Raw genomic sequence first — 19,349 nt, forward strand, 5'->3', positions numbered from 1 at the left:
AGTACTTGTTGTTTTGTTACCTATCGTTATTTAAGAGATAATTGCTTATCCAATACTTATTTTCATTATATGATAATTTACTGACGTTTTGTCAGTCTCCTGATAGAGGAGTGGGGTTGAGTTCTACAAAAAATACTCAACCCATCAACTTTCATATGCATGTTCCAAGTCCGGAACCTCGTCAGTTATATGTTTATCGTTATTTGGACAATCACGTGGTTATGCGTTTTAGATCTTTGATGATTTCTGTTAAATTAATTCACTTTTATATACCAGGAAAGATAATTAGCATGACATATTGTAAATACATCTGTCTAATGAAGAAGACTCTTTTTGTCGATGGGTTGATGTTTTATTAACTTCGTTTCACTGATCTTTTATTCATAATTAAATATTCATCTGTCCACCCATCCACCCATAAAACAAAACACTAACATTTTGTAAATGAAATGATTATTGATAGTCAGGTATACTCAAGACATATATATGACATAGATAACTTTATCTATAGTACATGTGTGTGCAAATACATTTATCAGTAATTAAATTTTTGGATAAATCTGTCCACAATGAGGTAGGGATGTGTCCTGTTGTTTTCTTTTTTTCCGTATTAGATATAACGCCATGTTATAACTTATTGCTATTCACAATATAAACAATTATATAAAAGTGTTGGCAGAACGTTTGGTAAATCGCAGTGCAGTCGAATAGACAGGTTGGAAGAAATTTTGAAATGTTCTTTATCTGTCAGAAAACTTCGAGTACTCTCAGATCTGTTCATTGTGTCTTTTTGTGTCGGAATGTATAAGTACCCGGCCACGTCTACTTGTATTTTATGTCCATCTGATGAGTTAAGCCTTTTTCAACTGATTTTTTATAGTTCGTTCTTAGGTTGTACTGTTATACCACTGTCCCAGGTTAGGGGGAAGGTTGGGATCGCGCTAACATGTTTAAACCCGCCACATTATTATAAATAATGCCGTTAGTTTTCTCGTTTGAATTGTTTTACATTGTCTTATGATTGATTCGAGTCAACACCCACAATCAATCCCCCCCTTTTCCCCAAAAAAACAAACCAACATTTAAACAAAACACATCACCCTCGCTTCCTGAAAACTTTTTATTGAACTTACATGTGCTTCAACATTTTTCCTTTCTGTTTTTTTCTTATAATCTTAGCCGTATTTTCAACTTCATCTCTTAATAGCTATGTATCAAAAATTGCATTTGAGTAGATGACCGTTTTTTCACCATTTCACATATATACCAACAGTTAGAAGAGACGAAAAACTAAATACATGTGGACTTGTGGAGACCTGTAGTTGTTAATTTCTGTGTCGTTTTGTCTCTTGTGGGGAATTGTCTCATTGACACTCATGCCACATTTTCTTTTTTTATATTTATTGCATGCATATCTACAAAAGCGAACATGATTTGCTGTCTCAGATGTTTTTTTTACTCCAGTCATACACGACTTTAGCCATAATTATGTGACTCACCTTTTATGAAATGTTCTGTTACAGTGCACGTTATCTTTGAGTGAACACACATACCATATTTAAACTCAATCATATGGCGTTTCGAATAAAATTGAATACATCAATAACATTCGGAATTCTTAACACTGGTACCACCTTGCTAAATCAAATTTAAATAAAAATGTTGCATCATTGGTATTTATAGGTATCAAAGGAACCAGGTTTATATTTTTTTATGACATACGCGCTTTTCGCCTACATAAGACTCACCAGTGACGCTCAGATCAAAACAGTTGATATCATGTCATGATATAAATGCGTATAGCTGTCTTTTATTGAATAGCATTTGGAAGCCTGTATAGATTATATGTACTAAATCGTTGTTACATCGGTTCAATTTATCAATACATTCATGCAAATTGCATTGTAGTAGACGGGAGGAATTTAATAATTTTACGATCTAATAACCATTTTGTTTTTGCTGGTGCAGACCATATCGCTACCCATCTCAGTATGTAACAACGTCAACTGAGACATAATGACATGTAAAGTGTACACCTGCGTAGACAAAATATGCAATGAACTTGAACGATTTGTGAATAATAATATAACATGTATAAACAAAACCCTTTTTTATTATATTGTCAAGTCGAAAATGGCTACCACCGTTAACTACATTAGAACAAGGTTTGGATGGGCTAAACATAGAGGATGTTTCTATTGATACGATGGCAACATCGTCTCGATACGTATTTGACAGTGGGCCTACTACAGAACCATTGGTCCCGCCGATCTACCATTCCTCGACATACAAGCTCAAGTCAGTGGATGATTACCTGAAAATATTGGACAAGGTAGGTATGGATAGTAATATGAATAAATAAAGTCAATAGTAGTATACAGCTGTTCAAAAAGTAAAATCACAAAAATACTGAACTCCGAGGAATACTCAAAGTGGAAAGTCCGTAATCAAATGTCAAAATCAAAAGTTCAAACACATCAATCGAATGGATATCAATTGTCATATTCCTTACTCGGTACAGAAATTTTCTTAACTGAAATAAATCCGGGTTGCAAACCAAAGGTAGCAATACACAGTTAGGAGTTAAGTTTCGCATTATGACCCCTGTGGATTTTTCAAATAGGAAAGTTATTGTGTAATAAAATTCATTTTTAGACAGATGAGTGCTAATTTAGCCTTCAAAGATGGTTTATAAGAGCATCAAGATTATTTTTTACATGTTTTATGGGCTGTTTTCTGTTTGACAGTTCGTATTTTCATAGCTAGACCGGCCATCGGTCCAGAAATTAATGTACTGTTTACAAACACTCTTTTTCTACACGAAGTTTTTGACGCAATTTTACAAAAAAATGAGACGAAAGACATATGCTTTTCATTGGATTTGCTGAATAATATATGTACACAGTTTTAGAAAAGGTATTACTTCAAGCGATTGAAATTCTACTTTTAGCCAAATTTTGGGGAAATATGTGACATCTTTCCCCCCCTTTTTGCAATATTTTATAACAAATAAATGCACATTGTTGCCATGGATACACCAAAAAGAAATTATATTTTTCCATTATATATACTGAAAATAAAATCTAAGGAAGGTTCTGATTACATACATATGCCCATATATGACACAAACAGTAAGCTTTATATTGCAAGAAAGCAATGAAAAGGGAATGGTAAAATTCATAACGGCAAATTTTAGTATTTTTTCCTAACTGTTTATTGCTACCAAAACTGCGTGAAACACATCAACTATAAGAGGAAACAAAACGGAATAACAGAAACTCTGAATTGCTACAAAAACAAACACCAACATACATATACACGGACTATTATATAACAACTGCCATAATCCTGATTTTGTTCAGGACATTTAAATTAAAAAAAGTGTTACCTGTTTTTTTGCCTAGCAAAACCTTTCGGTTATATTTTGTTATCGTTGGTAAACCGTCTCCTTTTTATATTTTTTTGTCATGGTATTGTATGTCTTTACTAAGCTTCAAGTTGTTATAATGGGTGGATAGGATATACAGTGCTAGATAACTATAGTATTTATTCTACTGTGATCCCTCGTTTTTAGGGCGGCTACATATATTCCAGGCTGAACAATTTTACATGCGATTCTGTTCAAGCAGCTATCAACGTGATAGAAGGAGGAAAGGGTACTCTTGTGTTTAATACAGGGATGTCAGCAATCAGCACAGCTTTGTTCTGCTTTCTGAAATCTGGGGACCACATTGTAAGTATATTATATCTAATTCCACATCTCTAATGCAATGTTTGTTGTACTATTCAACTTTATTTCACTGTTTGTTTTCTTGATCATGCACATGAAGGTACATGATTCATGAGTGTAAACTGACAAGCCTATAACTGTATCTTTAAATTTGCGAAAACAAACCAACAGATCAGTGTTGAATAAAACCAAACCTTCCTAGATAAGTTTTTGTGAGACGTATAACAATGTTCAACCAAGTCTTTCCTACCAAGGTGACTTCCTTTTGAGGTTAAAGAGTTTGCACAATCATCACTATTCAGGTGAATTTGAACAACGATTAATGTTTGAAATGGATGTATTTAGAATAATGTAAACATGTTCAATGTGATTAACACATAGGCGTCATGCAGCTGCTGAACTTTGAAACTACTCCTTCTACTACTACTATTTTTGATAATAATGATAATATTCAAAATTTCAGGTAATTTGTAATCCAGTATACAGTGGAATATACGACATGGCAGTAAATATGTTTCCGAAATTCAACATAGAAGTTTCCTTTGTCCAAGCAGGATGTTCTGTAGAAGAATACGAGAAACAAATCAAGCCAAATACAAAGGTATATGAAAGTAAGAAAATGACGCACATGACGATATTTTTCGAACATCAATCTCAAGATCCAGGTATCCATACTTCATAGTCAAGGCTGTGTTTCTACAGAGCGCAAGACAATTCCATGGCAGGGGAAAGAGAAAGAACGATTGAAATCTACACGAGTCTACGCAATACCACGAATTAACGATAGGACGTATCTATAAACCTTGTAAACCTAGTCTGTGTGCTTTTGTGCATTAGTTGACTGCCTTCAGTATCACATGGGTTCATCCCCGGTTATTAATTTTTTGCGATTCTTAATCTTTAGTTTTTCATAATTATTCATGTTATAGTTTTTGCTGCTGGACTGCTGATTGGATGCATTTTGACCATGCTATTGTCTGGTTCTTTTTCTACAGAACTTTTTGTCCATTGACTTTTTTAAGATTTTGAATCTTATTTGTATTAGATTTTGAAATTTTCTACCGCGTTCGTAGTAGGACAGTTTCTACCTAATAAACCTAACTCTTATAGTTTTGCAAAACAAAACGGTTTGTTTGTTTTGCTAATAAGTCTTTGATGACTTACAGTTTTTCTCCATTTTATATTTTAACATATCTTAGTTTTGCATCTGCAGTTTTATGTTTTGACCCAATTTTAAAATATGCTTCAGTGAGAAATTACTTCTTAATCATTTGAAAGGTAACATATTTGAAACACGGAATAATCTTTAAAAGACAATTTTGTATAGGATTTTAGTTATGCCGTGACATAACCAACCAATTATAAGTGAAAAAAAATCTCAAGTTATAAATAAAGTCCGATACTTATACAAGGCGTCTATTTTTAGCTTACACAGTCCGATTCTTATACAAGGCGTCTATGTTTTGCCCATACAGTCCGATTCTTATAGAAGGCATCTGTTTTGCTTCAATTTAAAATACTTTTAAATCACACAAAGGTTATTTTAGATGCTGTATGGTGAAACTCCATGTAATCCAAATATGGCTATCCTAGACCTTGAAGAATTTGGAAAATTGGGGAAATCTAAAAATATATTGACAATGGTGGATAGCACATTTGCTGGTCCCTATCTTCAGCCTGTTATTAAATATGGAATTGATATATCTATGCACAGTTGGTAAGTATGCATTAAAGTTAACTCAAATATGTGATGCTTACAATTTGGTTCGCAAGTTGCGCGTTTTGTCCCAATATGACTCGACCCAAAAGATTTCGAATAGCAAATCAAATACGAAAGTGAAGAGCGATAACACCGAAAGTACCACAACAGGGGTATCGAGCCAGTATTTATTAAAACTCTTCAAGTATATCAGGATCATAACTAAGTACGTCATACACACATTTTATCTATATCAAACTTATCAGTGGAGTTCGAATAAAAAAACAATTGGAAATCCAACTCAAATGCATTGTCCGACGTTAATTATATTAAAAACTGCTGGAACAAATGAAATGATGTTCAAGTACTATTGATTTCTTTTATCACATACACAGATGGTTTAATCTTTTCCACAGTTTGGTGAATAATTGTCCCCCAGGCTGTCCCAAACTATTCTTTCGTTTAAAATAAAACTTGTACTAGAGTCTAACATGTCTAATCATGTTCATACTGCATATTTGAATTGATAATCTTGCGAAACTATTTTATTTTACAGTTTTGTCATTCATATACTAGTATTAAAAGACGAGTAAATATTTTGTTTAATAAGTGAAATTTACCATAATGGTCTTATTAAAGTTCATTTACATTTTAGCACGAAATATTTAGGTGGACACAGTGATTTAATAGCTGGTAGTTTGACATTCAATAGTGTGGAACTTTGGCAGACAGCGATCAGATACCAAACAACGTTAGGAGCCAGTCTTGTGAGTGTTGAATTATAAATAAAGAATTGAGTGTTTAATCACCTAACGTATTCACTCATGCAGCTTGATGTTTTTAATAAGAGTTTTTGACATTCACTTTATTGAGTGTAAATCATATTTGAGTATTTCATCGAAATATGCAGATACGTATAAAGAATGTAATAATAAGACAATAAGGTCAAAGAAAGAATATTCAAACACAAATGATTTACGTCATATCAAAGAAAAATATTTAACGAAACGAACGATATGCACTAACAAGCTACGCACAAGCAATACACAATGCCATTTTTGAAAATAAGTGTCACATTAACCTCGATAAATAGTAAAAATCTATAGCTGTATACTCCACAAACTGTCACAAAAAATCCTTAGGACATAAAAGTTAAAGTTTTGTAGTTACAAAAATAGATTGATATATTTAGTTTATTCAAATTGAAAATCTTTCGTGCAAAACTTTATTTCGACCAAATATAAGTTTTGTCTTTAAGTGATTTAAAAATTTGTCTGCCTTTCGAAATCTGTTCATTTTTTTAGTCTCCACATGATGCCAGTTTATTGTTGAGGGGAATCAAGACCTTACCTTTGAGAATGGAACGTCATAGTTCAAATGCAATGAAGGTAGCGAAGTACCTTGAGAAACACCCTAAGGTAAATTTGGTAACTGGTATCATATTGATGAAATAATTTTCATTTTGATTAAACAATTAATGCGGTTTCTTTTGACCTAATGTAAAATAAAATAAGAAAACTAACCGGTAAAAACGAAAAAAAAAGTTTTAAGGATGTTCGTTTAAGAATTGCATTTTTTAGTAATTAAGCAGGTAGGTGTATCTGCAACTCCTGTCGAGACAAATATGTATAAATGGAAATTAGTATGGCGTTCATTATCACTGAACTAGTTTATATTTGTTTAGGGGCTAGATGAAGGACACCTCCGGGTGCAGGAATTTCTCGTTACATTGAAGACCTGTTAGTGACCTTCCGCTGTTGTTTTTTTATGGTCGGGGTGTTGTCTCTTTGATACATTCCCCATTTCCATTCTCAATTTTATAAGATATGACAATCTTATCACATCTCCTTATATCATGTAAAACAGACATTTTGAATGGAATGTCGTTATTTGTTTTCGGATATAACTAACATATTGCAAATTTACATTTGTGTACATATCTTTGAAGATAAATTATGTATTGTATCCTGGACTAGAATCACATCCTCATCATCAGATTGCTAAGAAACAGATGAAATCCTTTAGTGGTATGATGTCTGTAGAGGTCAAAGGCGGACTTGGAGGAGGAAGAATATTAGCTGAGGTACTATATTAATAATAATTCTGCATTTGCCAGAAATGCAAATTAAAACCATCTACAAGAATATTGCACATAAAACAAATGTAGCATGCAAACCTTTAACTAACAAACATTTAAGGAGAGAAGATAAACCGAATATTATGTTAAAAGAAGAAGTTTCAGCTCTTAAGATCCATTCTATGCCAGGGTATCCTTGTATTTAGCACAAATGGAATTGACAAATATTTGTGGTTTAGAATAAAAAGCTCTTATATTGTCATTTTTATCGCCGTTTTCTTTTCATTCCACAAGAATCTAAGAATTGTACAGCTTGCAGTGTCTTTAGGTGGTGTAGAAAGTCTAATACAACACCCGGCTACCATGACTCATGGACCAATGTTAATGTCGGATGAAGACAGACTAAGTGGAGGAATAACAAATGGAATGGTTAGAATAAGGTAAACTCCATATATCCAAAAGTTGTCATCTTTCATCTTGCGTAAATAAAGGTAACATTGTAAACGTTTCCCCCATTTTAATGTGTTATTTTGTGAGACGATGCCTTCTCGGTATGAAAATCAGTAACGGAACCAATGTAATGGAATTTGATGAGTTTTAGCTAGTTATTAAACCAGGTTCAATCCACCATTTGCTACATAAGTAAACAACTGTCTGGAATATGCAGTTGTTATCCATTCGTCTGAGCGTTTTATTTTGCCATTTGGTAAGGGACCTTTTGATAACGCAATATCATATGCCAGTACCAGAGTACTAGGTACTTGGCTGCTTATAACTTCTGGCTTAACAGTCTACAATCAGACACATCGATCAAGGGGTAGTTATGAAATTACCAATGTCAATTATTCAAAAAAAAAAAATTAATAATTATAAAGTATAAAAAAGGAGATGTTGTATGATTGCCAATGAGACAACTATCCCCAAAAGACAAAAATGACACAAACATTAACAACAATAGGTCACCGTACGGCCTTCAACAATGAGCAAAGCCCATACCGCATAGTCAGTTATAAAAGGCCCCGATAAGACAATGTAAAACAATTCAAACGAGAAAACTAACGGCCTTATTTATGTAAAAAAATGAAAGAAAAAATAAAGGCACGTCTTTCACACTAAGAAATACCATGTAACAAACATATTTTACGATTAGTTAAATAAAAAAAGGGAAATATTATAAATACTGACTGTTCCACCATTTCTTCATTAGAAAAAGCCTGTACCAAGTGAGGACCATGACAACGGTTTTCGATTCTTTTGATGTATTTTAGCTTTTAATTTTGATATTAGATATCGCTTTTTTTCTGTTTTGAATTTTCATTGGAGTACGATACCTTGTTATTTTACTGTTTTAAGCTTCATCGTTAAGTTTTTATCTGAGCATACAAACAAAAACGCATGGTAGTAATAATGAATTTCCTTTGCATATAAGTTTTTGTACTTAAAGAGTTAATATGTTGGTTCGTTACAAATATTCAATGGATCACATATTTGATTTTTAATATTTCTTGCTGCTGAATCATTTTTGTGAATGTTAAATCAACAATTCTACCGCATTTCGTGTTGTATTATAACTTAAATACAAAAGATAGATAATAATAAGAGAATGTGGTATGATTGCTAATGAGACAACACTCCACCAGTGACTAAATGACGCAGAACTTGTTAACTTTCATTCGTATTTTAGAAATGTGTATTCTTAATTGATATGTCTAAACATTATCTTACGTTAACTTATAAAATGAGGGACGAAAGATACCACAGAGACAGTCAAACGCATAAATCTAAAATTGAAAACGCCATGGCTAAAAATAAAGAAGACAAACAGACAAACAATAGTTCACATGACACACCATAGAAAACTAAAGAATAAACAACACGACCCCCACCAAAAACTAGGTCGATCTCAGGTGGTCCGGAAGGGTAAGCAGATCCTGCTCCACATTTGGAACCCGTCGTGTTGCTTATGTGATAACAAATCTGGTAAATAGTCTAATTCTGTAGGTCACATTCGTGAAAGAGAAGACTGCATCCGCAGCAGAAACTCGTTGTATGTAAGAAATATACATATTATATCTGTAAATGTGTGTAATATTTGGTTAAAGTTTGATCTCAGTCGGCGTATATGATTTTGGCAGCTAACACATTTTTTCCATCATTGTAAATTTTAGCATTGGTATCGAGGATCCAGATGACCTGATTGCTGATTTCAAACAAGCACTGGATAAAATCCCTGAAAGTCTTTGTGCTGAAACTTGATAGACCGAACATAATGATATTTCACATCTGATGATTTTGGGACAATGTACCTTCTATTTCTTAAACAAAATACCTTTAAATGTAAATGAATATCTATGTAACATTACATATACTTGAATAAACAATCTTTGATATCAATGGAAACTGATCATTACTAACTGTTAGAAGTTGTTCGCTAGTTTGCATCTGTTAGATTTCATGTTTTATATACGTAATTGTATCGTATTACAGCTCTGTTATAACGTTGAAACACCTAATTGTTGTACCCGATGCATGATCAATGTTTATATCGTCATTATTCATTACCTAATGTCCTATGATGTCTCAATTTCTGCAATTTCCATAAAATTCGTATGATATTTATCCCATTTGCACAAGGATTTATTTGCTACAACTTTTGAAAGTCCTTTCTCTGTAAAACCTGTGATGATTTGGAGACAACTGTTACAAACCCCAATTCAAACTTATACAAAATTACAGCTTTAATCTCAAGATATTGCAGACTTTTGAGACAAGATGGAAAAGATGAAAAGTAAAATGTCCATTCTTAGCCAACAAAGGTCTCAAAGCCATTAGCCTGGGCAAAATCATTCATCATAGAACATTTCACTCATAAATACACACCTACTTTTAAAAAAGTGTGCCACAATCCAGAAATTCATAATACAATGTTGAAATATTGATGAATTAAGCAAATGACTATGACAGACAATTGGATAAACGTGTGAAAAATGTGATGATCGTTAATACAAGTTATAATTAGAAGCTGAATGGGTCTTTAAATACACTAACTTGACGCGTGATAGCTATTCGTAATGGTGTAACGACAATCCCCTTTTTCCAAATGTAAATTACCGATTAGACCTAGTATCGTGTTTGTAATAACATCAACAACACGACGAGTGCCACATGTGAGGCGGAATCTGGTTACATTTGTAAAGGTCATAAGGTTTTTACAGAACCCCCATTTATGTTTTGTGTCTTGTTTGTGAGTTTTGGGACTTCTATGTTAAAATCCTATATGCCATATTTGTTCGCATATTTGATATTTATGTAATGTTTTTTTATGATCATCAGGACGATCTATTTTTAGGAAATAATATAAAAATATAAAAATATATTTAGACAGTTCTCATATGAAATGTGCCAATCCTTTTAACTTGATGTCTTTTATTAACTGGTGGAGAACAAAGCTTGATAAACATGTCTGCAGTTAGTTTCTTTTAAATAGTAATTGTTGTTGGAAAGAAAGTTTTTTTTTTATTGTGATTGCCATGCAATGTGAACGTTTTTTAAGATCAGTTTTCGAAGTTATATCCCAAGTCGGTGCTTGATATATTATAAAGTTCCAATGATATTATCATTAAGACCCAAACCAATGATATCTTTGTATTTATTCAATTCAATTTTAATCAATTATTTTTCGTGATCAAATACGTTTTGAATGATATTTCCCTAGAGGCCTAGTTAAGCTTCTGACGGTTGAACTGAAAGATACGTAGTAGGTGTGCTTCTTAAGATTTTGATTATTTATACCTATATAATTCGTGGGTTCTTCTAAAACAATAGCGATATTTTTGCGTGCGTGTAGATAAATAGCATCCGGTTTCACATAAGTACTGAATGTCGTAGTTCAGTTTGTTTCATTTAAATAAATACATAATAATGTTAGTTTTGCAATTGATTTCAGTTTAACATTTTAATAGTGTTTGGAAGATATGTTTTTGGTGTTCCAATACACGAAGAACATCGTCAGTAGTTTTCTGTGGATATATAATTTTTTTGCTCATTTCATTGTTGGTGGGATGACATGTCTCATAATCTCTGATAATTTATTCGCAGGTTATGTAGACATAAGATGATTAAGAGCTGGACATACTTTTCCATTTACCTAGAAATATTATCAATTATCAACAAGAGAATAAGATTTTCGCAAATGATCAAGAAAAGACAAGATAGTCCGGCGTTTATCAAAGCGGTAATGAGGAATCAATTATTTGACAGATACATAGACATAATTAAAATTTCATTTCAAATTCATTCAACTATGAATCATATATTTAAATGTAACTGCATCTTTGAAATTTGAGAAACTGACTCTGTCCCTGTTTTATCAAAGTGTTTTGACATTTTTGAAACAAGTCCAAAGATTAAATCATTATTCATTATCTATGTCTAAATCAGACATAGCCATTACATTTGTTGCAATGTCGCCTATCAGATATGTTTTAATATTGTAAAATGAAATTAATTTGAATATCAACATTTCTTCATGCTAATACTTGCAAACATGACATTCACCGCTTTAAACAAAAAGAAAGAGTTTCAATGAAATAAAATATAAGAAACAATAAACCCAATATTGCAGCAATTTTTAAAATAGCATTCTATAAATCAAATGTACATGTATTACACAAACGACCAAAAATATATACAATGAGTACACAAATAATTTTAGTTCAGGCTAACATTGTATCCTCGGGATCTAAGAAGTTGAAGCAGGTATTGCCGAGATATTCTAGACTGAGGACGTCGACTCCATTTCTTATATGGTAGAATCTTGTCTCTTGGCATTGACAATTCAGGTTTGCTATCAATTTCTGACTGTATCGAGTTCAAGAGAAGCTCTAAATCAGGATCGCTAGGCTTAAACTGTAAACTGTCAGCGAGTTCTTTAGTTGTTGCCACAAAACTCATGTTCAACCTGTGAAAGGAATTGGATTATTGAACACATACAACTCCCTTATTAAGAAAGGAAATAAATTTGACGTAGGATTCAATATGATTACCTCTACTCCTTCAATTGTCTTACCGCTAATGTTGTGTTCAATGTTCTTTGAAATTTTCATTTGATTTACCTTTGATTGTTTTAAATTGCAATTTACTATTTTTTATGTTTCTTCAACCAAGTTCGTAACTAGTTATGATAAAAAAAGAAAAAAACGAGCCGCCGATTATGCAAATTTAACCTGTGTGTCGCCCCAATATATTAATGCATCAGATTGGCTTATACCAGAAAGGCATAAGATACATAAGGGACATTCACACTCACAAGTTGAACATATAGCGTTCATGGAAATACACATTAACGCTAGCGACTCTTTAAGAAAGTCCACCTCAAAAAATGATTGCAGTGCTTCTGGAAAACAAAACAACAAAAATGTGTGATATTCATGCCATAACTAGACATACAAGATGCATCTACCTTAAAAACCTGCTGGAAATAATGATATCTATGACCCTTTTATGATCGCAAGAAGGTTAAAACTGGACAATAACAATGAAACAATTATATTATGTAGATATTTCATAATAGTATTACTTCTTTACTTTCACGAAAGATAAAGTACTTAGTTAAAATAATTTCAAAGATATTTCTGTTATTCATCTGCAAGTTGTAAGTTTTCCATTTATAACATTGAAAGATGTTAATTGTAAAGTATTAATTGAATAATAATGTTTGTAACAATATAACGAGGTCCATCATTTTGTTTCATATATTGGTTTAGCGATCTATACATCTGATACCATCTTAATTATAATAATGTGTACTGTAAATAATACTTACAAGACAATAACAAGAACTGAATATACTATTCTCTTTGTCTCCATTATTCTAAAAGGAAAATGATAATTTAGTATCGATATCAATAATCTATATATTGCGCAAAGTTAATACTAGTATTGCTAATTAGTATTTGTAGTACATTAAATAATGCTTCACTGTCTAGAATAATCTGTTCAAAAGTACATTTCTTTTACCTGTAAATTGCAGTTCTGCTCCTACATAAAATATCACGAAATATTACCAAATACTATCAATGCGGTCATTTTCTGAACATATTGTAATAAAATGATAAATTGTTCGTAAATAGTTATCAAAGGTACCAGGATTATATTCAGCACGCCAGACGCGCGTTTCGACTACATAAGACTCATCAGTGACGCTCATATTAAAATATTTATAAAGCCAAACAAGTAAAACCATAACTTAGTATACCCAGCTTTATCACAATTTTCTGAATTTATTTTGTCAATGCATTCAAGAATATGACAGTTTTTTCCATTCGTTTTTGATGTGTTTTTTTTTTTTATTTTGCCATGTGATTATAGACTTCCCGATTAGATTTTCCTTAAAGTTCAGTATTTTAGTGATTTTACTTTTTTTCATCATATTAGATTAGTAGTGACCTTAGTGTTAGCTTTCTGACCTTTCTGTAAGAACATGTTCCTCAGATTCCGTTCACTTGTATTTTTTTTTTATTTTGATCGGATAGTTTATAAATAAGATTCAATGTTAGTTTGATTTACCTTAATTGTAAACTGATTATATATCGAGATTGTCCCTATTGCAGATGGATTTGGTATCATCTATCTGTTGATATTAAGTAATAGAAAACGCTATGCCTGTATACTAGTTTCATTGCTTTCGTAATGACATTTATGACAACGCGCTTTTGACGTATCAAATGTTAAGCCTTGTACCCCTGATAACTAATAACATACATATTTCTAAATTCTCCGTGTTTCAAGTACTTCTTGAAGGTTAACCAGAAAAGTGCATCGAACGTACAAAATCCATGAGGCATCTTCACTCCTTTCCATAGTCTTATATGCATGATTGCTTTTCGTTTAATGTTGAAGTATACATCAAATTTCTTTTATCCTTTTTGAATAAATTCTGATTTTTTCAATGATGAGGCCTATGTATCTTACTCTACAGTATAGGGTGTTCTTATTCCAATTGCTGTACGATTATCTGTTACTGTTCAAGTTTTTGTCGTTTTAATTTTAATTGGCAATATTATCAGCAGCAATCATACCACATCCATTTGTTATTGATATTATGCCAAACCTTTGTTAGATTGGTAAAGAGTTATACAACAAACCAACGATGTCGGAAAACATAAAATGTATTTTATACGATCTTAAGAAACAGAAATGAAAGACGGATACCCAACTAGTACACATACATTTATTTCTATCTCATTTAAAACCTTTAGCTTCAATTTAGATGGAGGATTTCAAGAGTGGATATTATAAAATGTCTTTATCTAGATTTAATAATATTTTTTAATTTTGTTTATCTCGTAAAACGTCAATTAAAACAAACTCTTAATCACTAATAAAACCGAAATAAATTACATGATTGATAAACATACCTCTTTACAGGTTCTTCTCAATTTATTGATAGATGTAAAACATACCGGGTTTTATAGGGTCACATAGCATTCATTAGCAATGTTAACGTTGTTCTCTTGTAAATAATGTTTTCAGTGAGCTGAATGCAGGTGCGATTTTTCTCACCTGTCAACTCACTCTATTATGAACTAAAATGTACTGCCCCTTTGGTATCTTTCGTCCCTCCTTTGTACTCTAGCAATAGTCTAATGTTACGTTATTTATAAGCTAATAACTATCAAGCCAATTAAAACATTCATGTTGTAAGGACAAATGTCTATTGTTGAAGTCCTCATAGTGATTTCTGAATGTCTTTGGATTATTTTTCTCCATTGGTTGCTTTCACATTTACCTATACCCATATATGATTTTACACTGAGGCAAAAACAGTTTTTCAATAGATTTTCGGCTTTATCGAAGTAGTATTCTTCTCGTTAATGTTTTAATAAATGGGTTTATACTATTTTTAAAATACAATAAAGATCACCAGAAACTTATTTTAATCGTAATCGACCACGCCTTTCCAAACAAAAAACTTATCTGATTTGATGTTCTTTGCTGGGAAAGTATTATTAGTTACTCTTTCGGATTTGTCAACATGTGATGCTTAACATCAGATGCACGATCAAGATGTCTACATGATCTGCTGAATATAGATATACATTTATCATATTATTCATCCTAGAGTCAAATATAAATTCCTTATCATTATTCGTCATTTCTCAAGTTTTGTATGCGGACATCACAAGGACCAGTTGCGAATAGCATTTGTTTCGTTACTGTGGAATATCAGTTATGTTACATAAATCAAGATTTTCCGCATCTTTTTTTTTTCAAATTGCAAGGTTCATACGTATCTATACAAAGATATATGCACCCTATTTTTGACATTTTTTTATTAGTCTGTTTATTTTGTTCACACAATATTGTCAATATAATGTAATTTTATGCGATTGTCATACATGAAAAAGTTTGAGCTAGCTATACAACCAGGTTTAATCATTAATTTTCTACATAAAAAAGTGCCTGTACAAAGTCAGTGATATAACAGTTGTTACCCATATTTTCCATGTGTGTGAGCTTTGTATTTTGCCATTTGTTTGGGGACTTTCCGTTTAGCTCTATGCGTTTTTCTAGAATTTACGATCAATGTGATAATATCAACTTTTCAATTGTCAATTATAAACATTCCTCAATGAATACGATACCCTCGCGTGTTTTGACATTAAAAGGTCTTTATAAAAAAAAGTGTACTACTGACACAAACCATTCAAGATAGAGTGATGTCGAAAAACGACTCTAACCGACGCGGGTTAGTTTTGCGGTCAGTATCAATAGTGTTTGATCGAAACGATATAATAGAAAAAGAAAGAATATGGAGTATCCATCCATGACACAAGATCAAAACACACACAAAAACCAACGGAACAGCCATTCTTTTGTTATTCTTAAGGTCAAACTCACAGTAAGACTTCCAAACGTACCTAAACAAACTCGCACTTCACGCCAAGTTAAGTACGTCCCACAGCACAGGCCGAAACGGAAGTCTTTGCAAAAATAATTTTGATATACTTTTTAAGATGTAACACCACCTTATCGGGCCCGGTCAGAAAACTCCGTACTGGAATTTTACGAATAAAGGTAAATCTTAGATGCCTGTTTTTGACTTGTTTTCGCAGTTTTTTTTTATCATGGGATAACAGTGATCTATGATCGTGAATTTAATTATTATACATAACGTCTAGTCTGGCTATGATGGAAAAAAATGTTTCAACCGAAATAGATCTTAATTTGAAATCAAGAAAATGATTTCTTGTTTTTCTTGTCTTATTCCCGATTGTGACTGTTTTGAGTGTGAATTCGCAATGCTATAAGACGTGTCACGGTACTTTTCTATCCGACATTTATGTAATATTATATTTGTTATTTCATCGGATTTTATAAAATGTCTTATCGTTTGTAGTTGTAAATCTTATTTTTGTTCGGTTGTATCGTGTGTTATGGTTGAGATGATTACTCATCTAGTTCATTTATTAGATTTTAGTTTGGTGCAACTCAATTTATACGATATATTTGGTTTACAGTTTGATTTAGAAGAAATACCGACATCAAATTAATTATTTAATTAATACCACAATATGATATTTATTTGTATTGCAATTTTCGTTGTTATTAATAAATGTCATATCAACATTTATACAAATCTAATCTTGAATTATATCCGAATTCTATCCTATTTTGGGGAAATTTTTAAAAATTGAAATTTGACGTCACTTAAATTTGTGCGTTTATGGATTTGGCTAACGCGACTGTGAATTTTTATATGCTGGTTTAGGTTGAAATAGGTTGGTTAATATTTACACCACTGGGTCGATGCCACTGCTGGTGGACGTTTTGTCCCCGAGGGTATCACCAGCCCAGTAGTCAACACTTCGGTGTTGACATGAATATCAATAATGTGGTCATTTTTATAAATTTCCTGTATACAAAACTCTGAACTTTTTGAAAAACTAAGGATTTTCTTATCCCAGGCATAGATTACCTTAGCCGTATTTGGCACAACTTTTTGGAATTTTGGATCCTCAATGCTCTTCAACTTTGTACTTGTTTGGGTTTATAAATATTTTTGATTTGAGCGTCACTGATGAGTCTTATGTAGATGAAACGCGCGTCTGGCGTACTAAATTATAATCCTGGTACCTTTGATAACTAATTAGGTTATTTATCTATCGGGTTTTTTTCTAGTTAGTCACCGGTTTCATCATTAATATCTATTATATAGTCATTTTATAAAAAAATACTGTTTAGAAAAGTATGAATTGTTCAAAATAATAAGAATGTTCTTATCCCAGGCAGAATACCCTAGCCGTAATGGGCACATCTGTTTGGAACTTTTGGTCCTCAATGTTCTTGAACGTTGCACTTGTTTTTGCTTTCAAACTATTTTCAACAGAGCGTCACTGATTGATCTTGTGTGTACGAAACGCTCGTCTGGCGCATTAAATTTTAAACCTGACCCCTTTTGTTAGCTATTATTCGTGTGTTTCTCTGTCCTATAATATTCTCCCATTTATTTGTATTGTAGTCCTATCATGTAATGTTGTTATTTTAATGTTATGTTTAACATTGCCAAAACGCGGGAGGTTTGGCATGCCACAAAACCAGGTTCAACCCACCTTTTTTTTTTTTTTTATTAAAATGTCATGTACCAAGTCAGGAAAATTGCCATTGATATAATATAGTTCGTGTCTGTGTGTTGTACATTTAAATGTTGAGTTATGGTTGTGTCGTAGTTCCCCTCTGATATTTGATGTGTTTCCCTACGTTTTAGTTTGTAACCCGGATTTATTTTTCTCAATTGATTTACGAATTTCGAACAGCGGTATACTACTATTGCCTTTATTTTTCCATATTCTTTGCCTACGAAGTAATTGGTCAACACAAATTTGACAGTGGTAAGGTCATAATGTTGTTACCGTTATTTAATATTTTTCTGTCTCTTACCGTCCTGAAAGTTACAAACGGTTTGAATACAATCTCAATCAATTTATCATATATATCATTGTCATTTGCATTTATGGTCATGTTATTGGTCAAACTATCAGCCAAGCCTTTAGTCTAATCTGTTTACGCTTGTTGCCGCAAGATGGTCTAATATTGGTTAATTCGTTTTATGTGTTTGATTTTGCCATTTGATTACGGACTTGAATTTGAATTTTCATCGGAGTTAAGTATTTTTGTGATCTAATTTTTGCAATGTGAGATTATCAGAAATGAATAATAAAATTTTGACCTGGTGTTTGCTTTCTTTATTGAAAAAGAAAAATCAAGAACCGTCATATAAGCCCGATACTCCTCACCTTTCAAAGGAACAAACATTTTCAGTGTACATATGTTCCAAGTTTAAGTTTTTTTAAATGATTTTTGTTAATAGTGCCATCTTTTGTTTATTATGCGGCCTCGGCGTAGATGTGTAGTTCTTTTGTTTTCTGAAAGATAATCCTTTCCCTGGTAAAAGAAATATTTCATCATTTTTTTGTAAAAAAATGATATATTATATATATTTATCTAAAACTGATATGAGACACCTCACAATAAATATCTAGGAAAACGGTTCTAGCGTTAAAGCCAAATACCAAAGAAAAATCAGAGATATGTAATATCCGCTTTTCCTGAGACTGTGTCTTAGTGTAATAAAATTAACGGTACCAATTTTCTTGCACCAGATGCACATTTCGACAATACATGTCTCTTCATAGATGCTCGTGGCCAAAATTTTGAAATCCAAAGCTTATTTAAAAGATGAAGAGCTATAATCCAAAAGGTCCAAACAGTCTAGCCAAATCCTTGAAAGGAATCATAATATGATTTAATACGAAAGACGCGCGTTTCGTCTACATAAGCAT

General features: G+C 32.2%; 1 protein-coding gene and 1 long non-coding RNA gene across 2 annotated transcripts; one reads left to right on the forward strand and one right to left on the reverse strand.

The window, feature by feature from the left end:
• Positions 1–509: 509 nt before the first annotated feature.
• On the forward strand, positions 510–9,852 carry LOC134723696 (L-methionine gamma-lyase-like). Its single transcript, XM_063587252.1, has 10 exons — positions 510–574; positions 2,128–2,332; positions 3,575–3,733; positions 4,194–4,331; positions 5,278–5,447; positions 6,085–6,196; positions 6,734–6,847; positions 7,378–7,512; positions 7,801–7,946; positions 9,675–9,852. Exons 1-10 carry the CDS (start codon positions 570–572, stop codon positions 9,760–9,762), a joined length of 1,272 nt encoding a protein of 423 aa, XP_063443322.1. The 5' UTR covers positions 510–569; the 3' UTR covers positions 9,763–9,852.
• Positions 9,853–12,117: 2,265 nt separating this feature from the next.
• Positions 12,118–15,025, reverse strand: LOC134723697 (uncharacterized). The gene is made up of 3 exons (XR_010108159.1): positions 14,925–15,025; positions 13,331–13,378; positions 12,118–12,466 (listed from the first exon to the last, which is right to left on the reverse strand). It is a non-coding gene; the product is annotated as an uncharacterized LOC134723697 (long non-coding RNA).
• Positions 15,026–19,349: the final 4,324 nt, after the last annotated feature.

This window comes from Mytilus trossulus, chromosome 6 (assembly GCF_036588685.1).
Source record: "Mytilus trossulus isolate FHL-02 chromosome 6, PNRI_Mtr1.1.1.hap1, whole genome shotgun sequence".
Classification (NCBI taxonomy): domain Eukaryota; kingdom Metazoa; phylum Mollusca; class Bivalvia; order Mytilida; family Mytilidae; genus Mytilus; species Mytilus trossulus.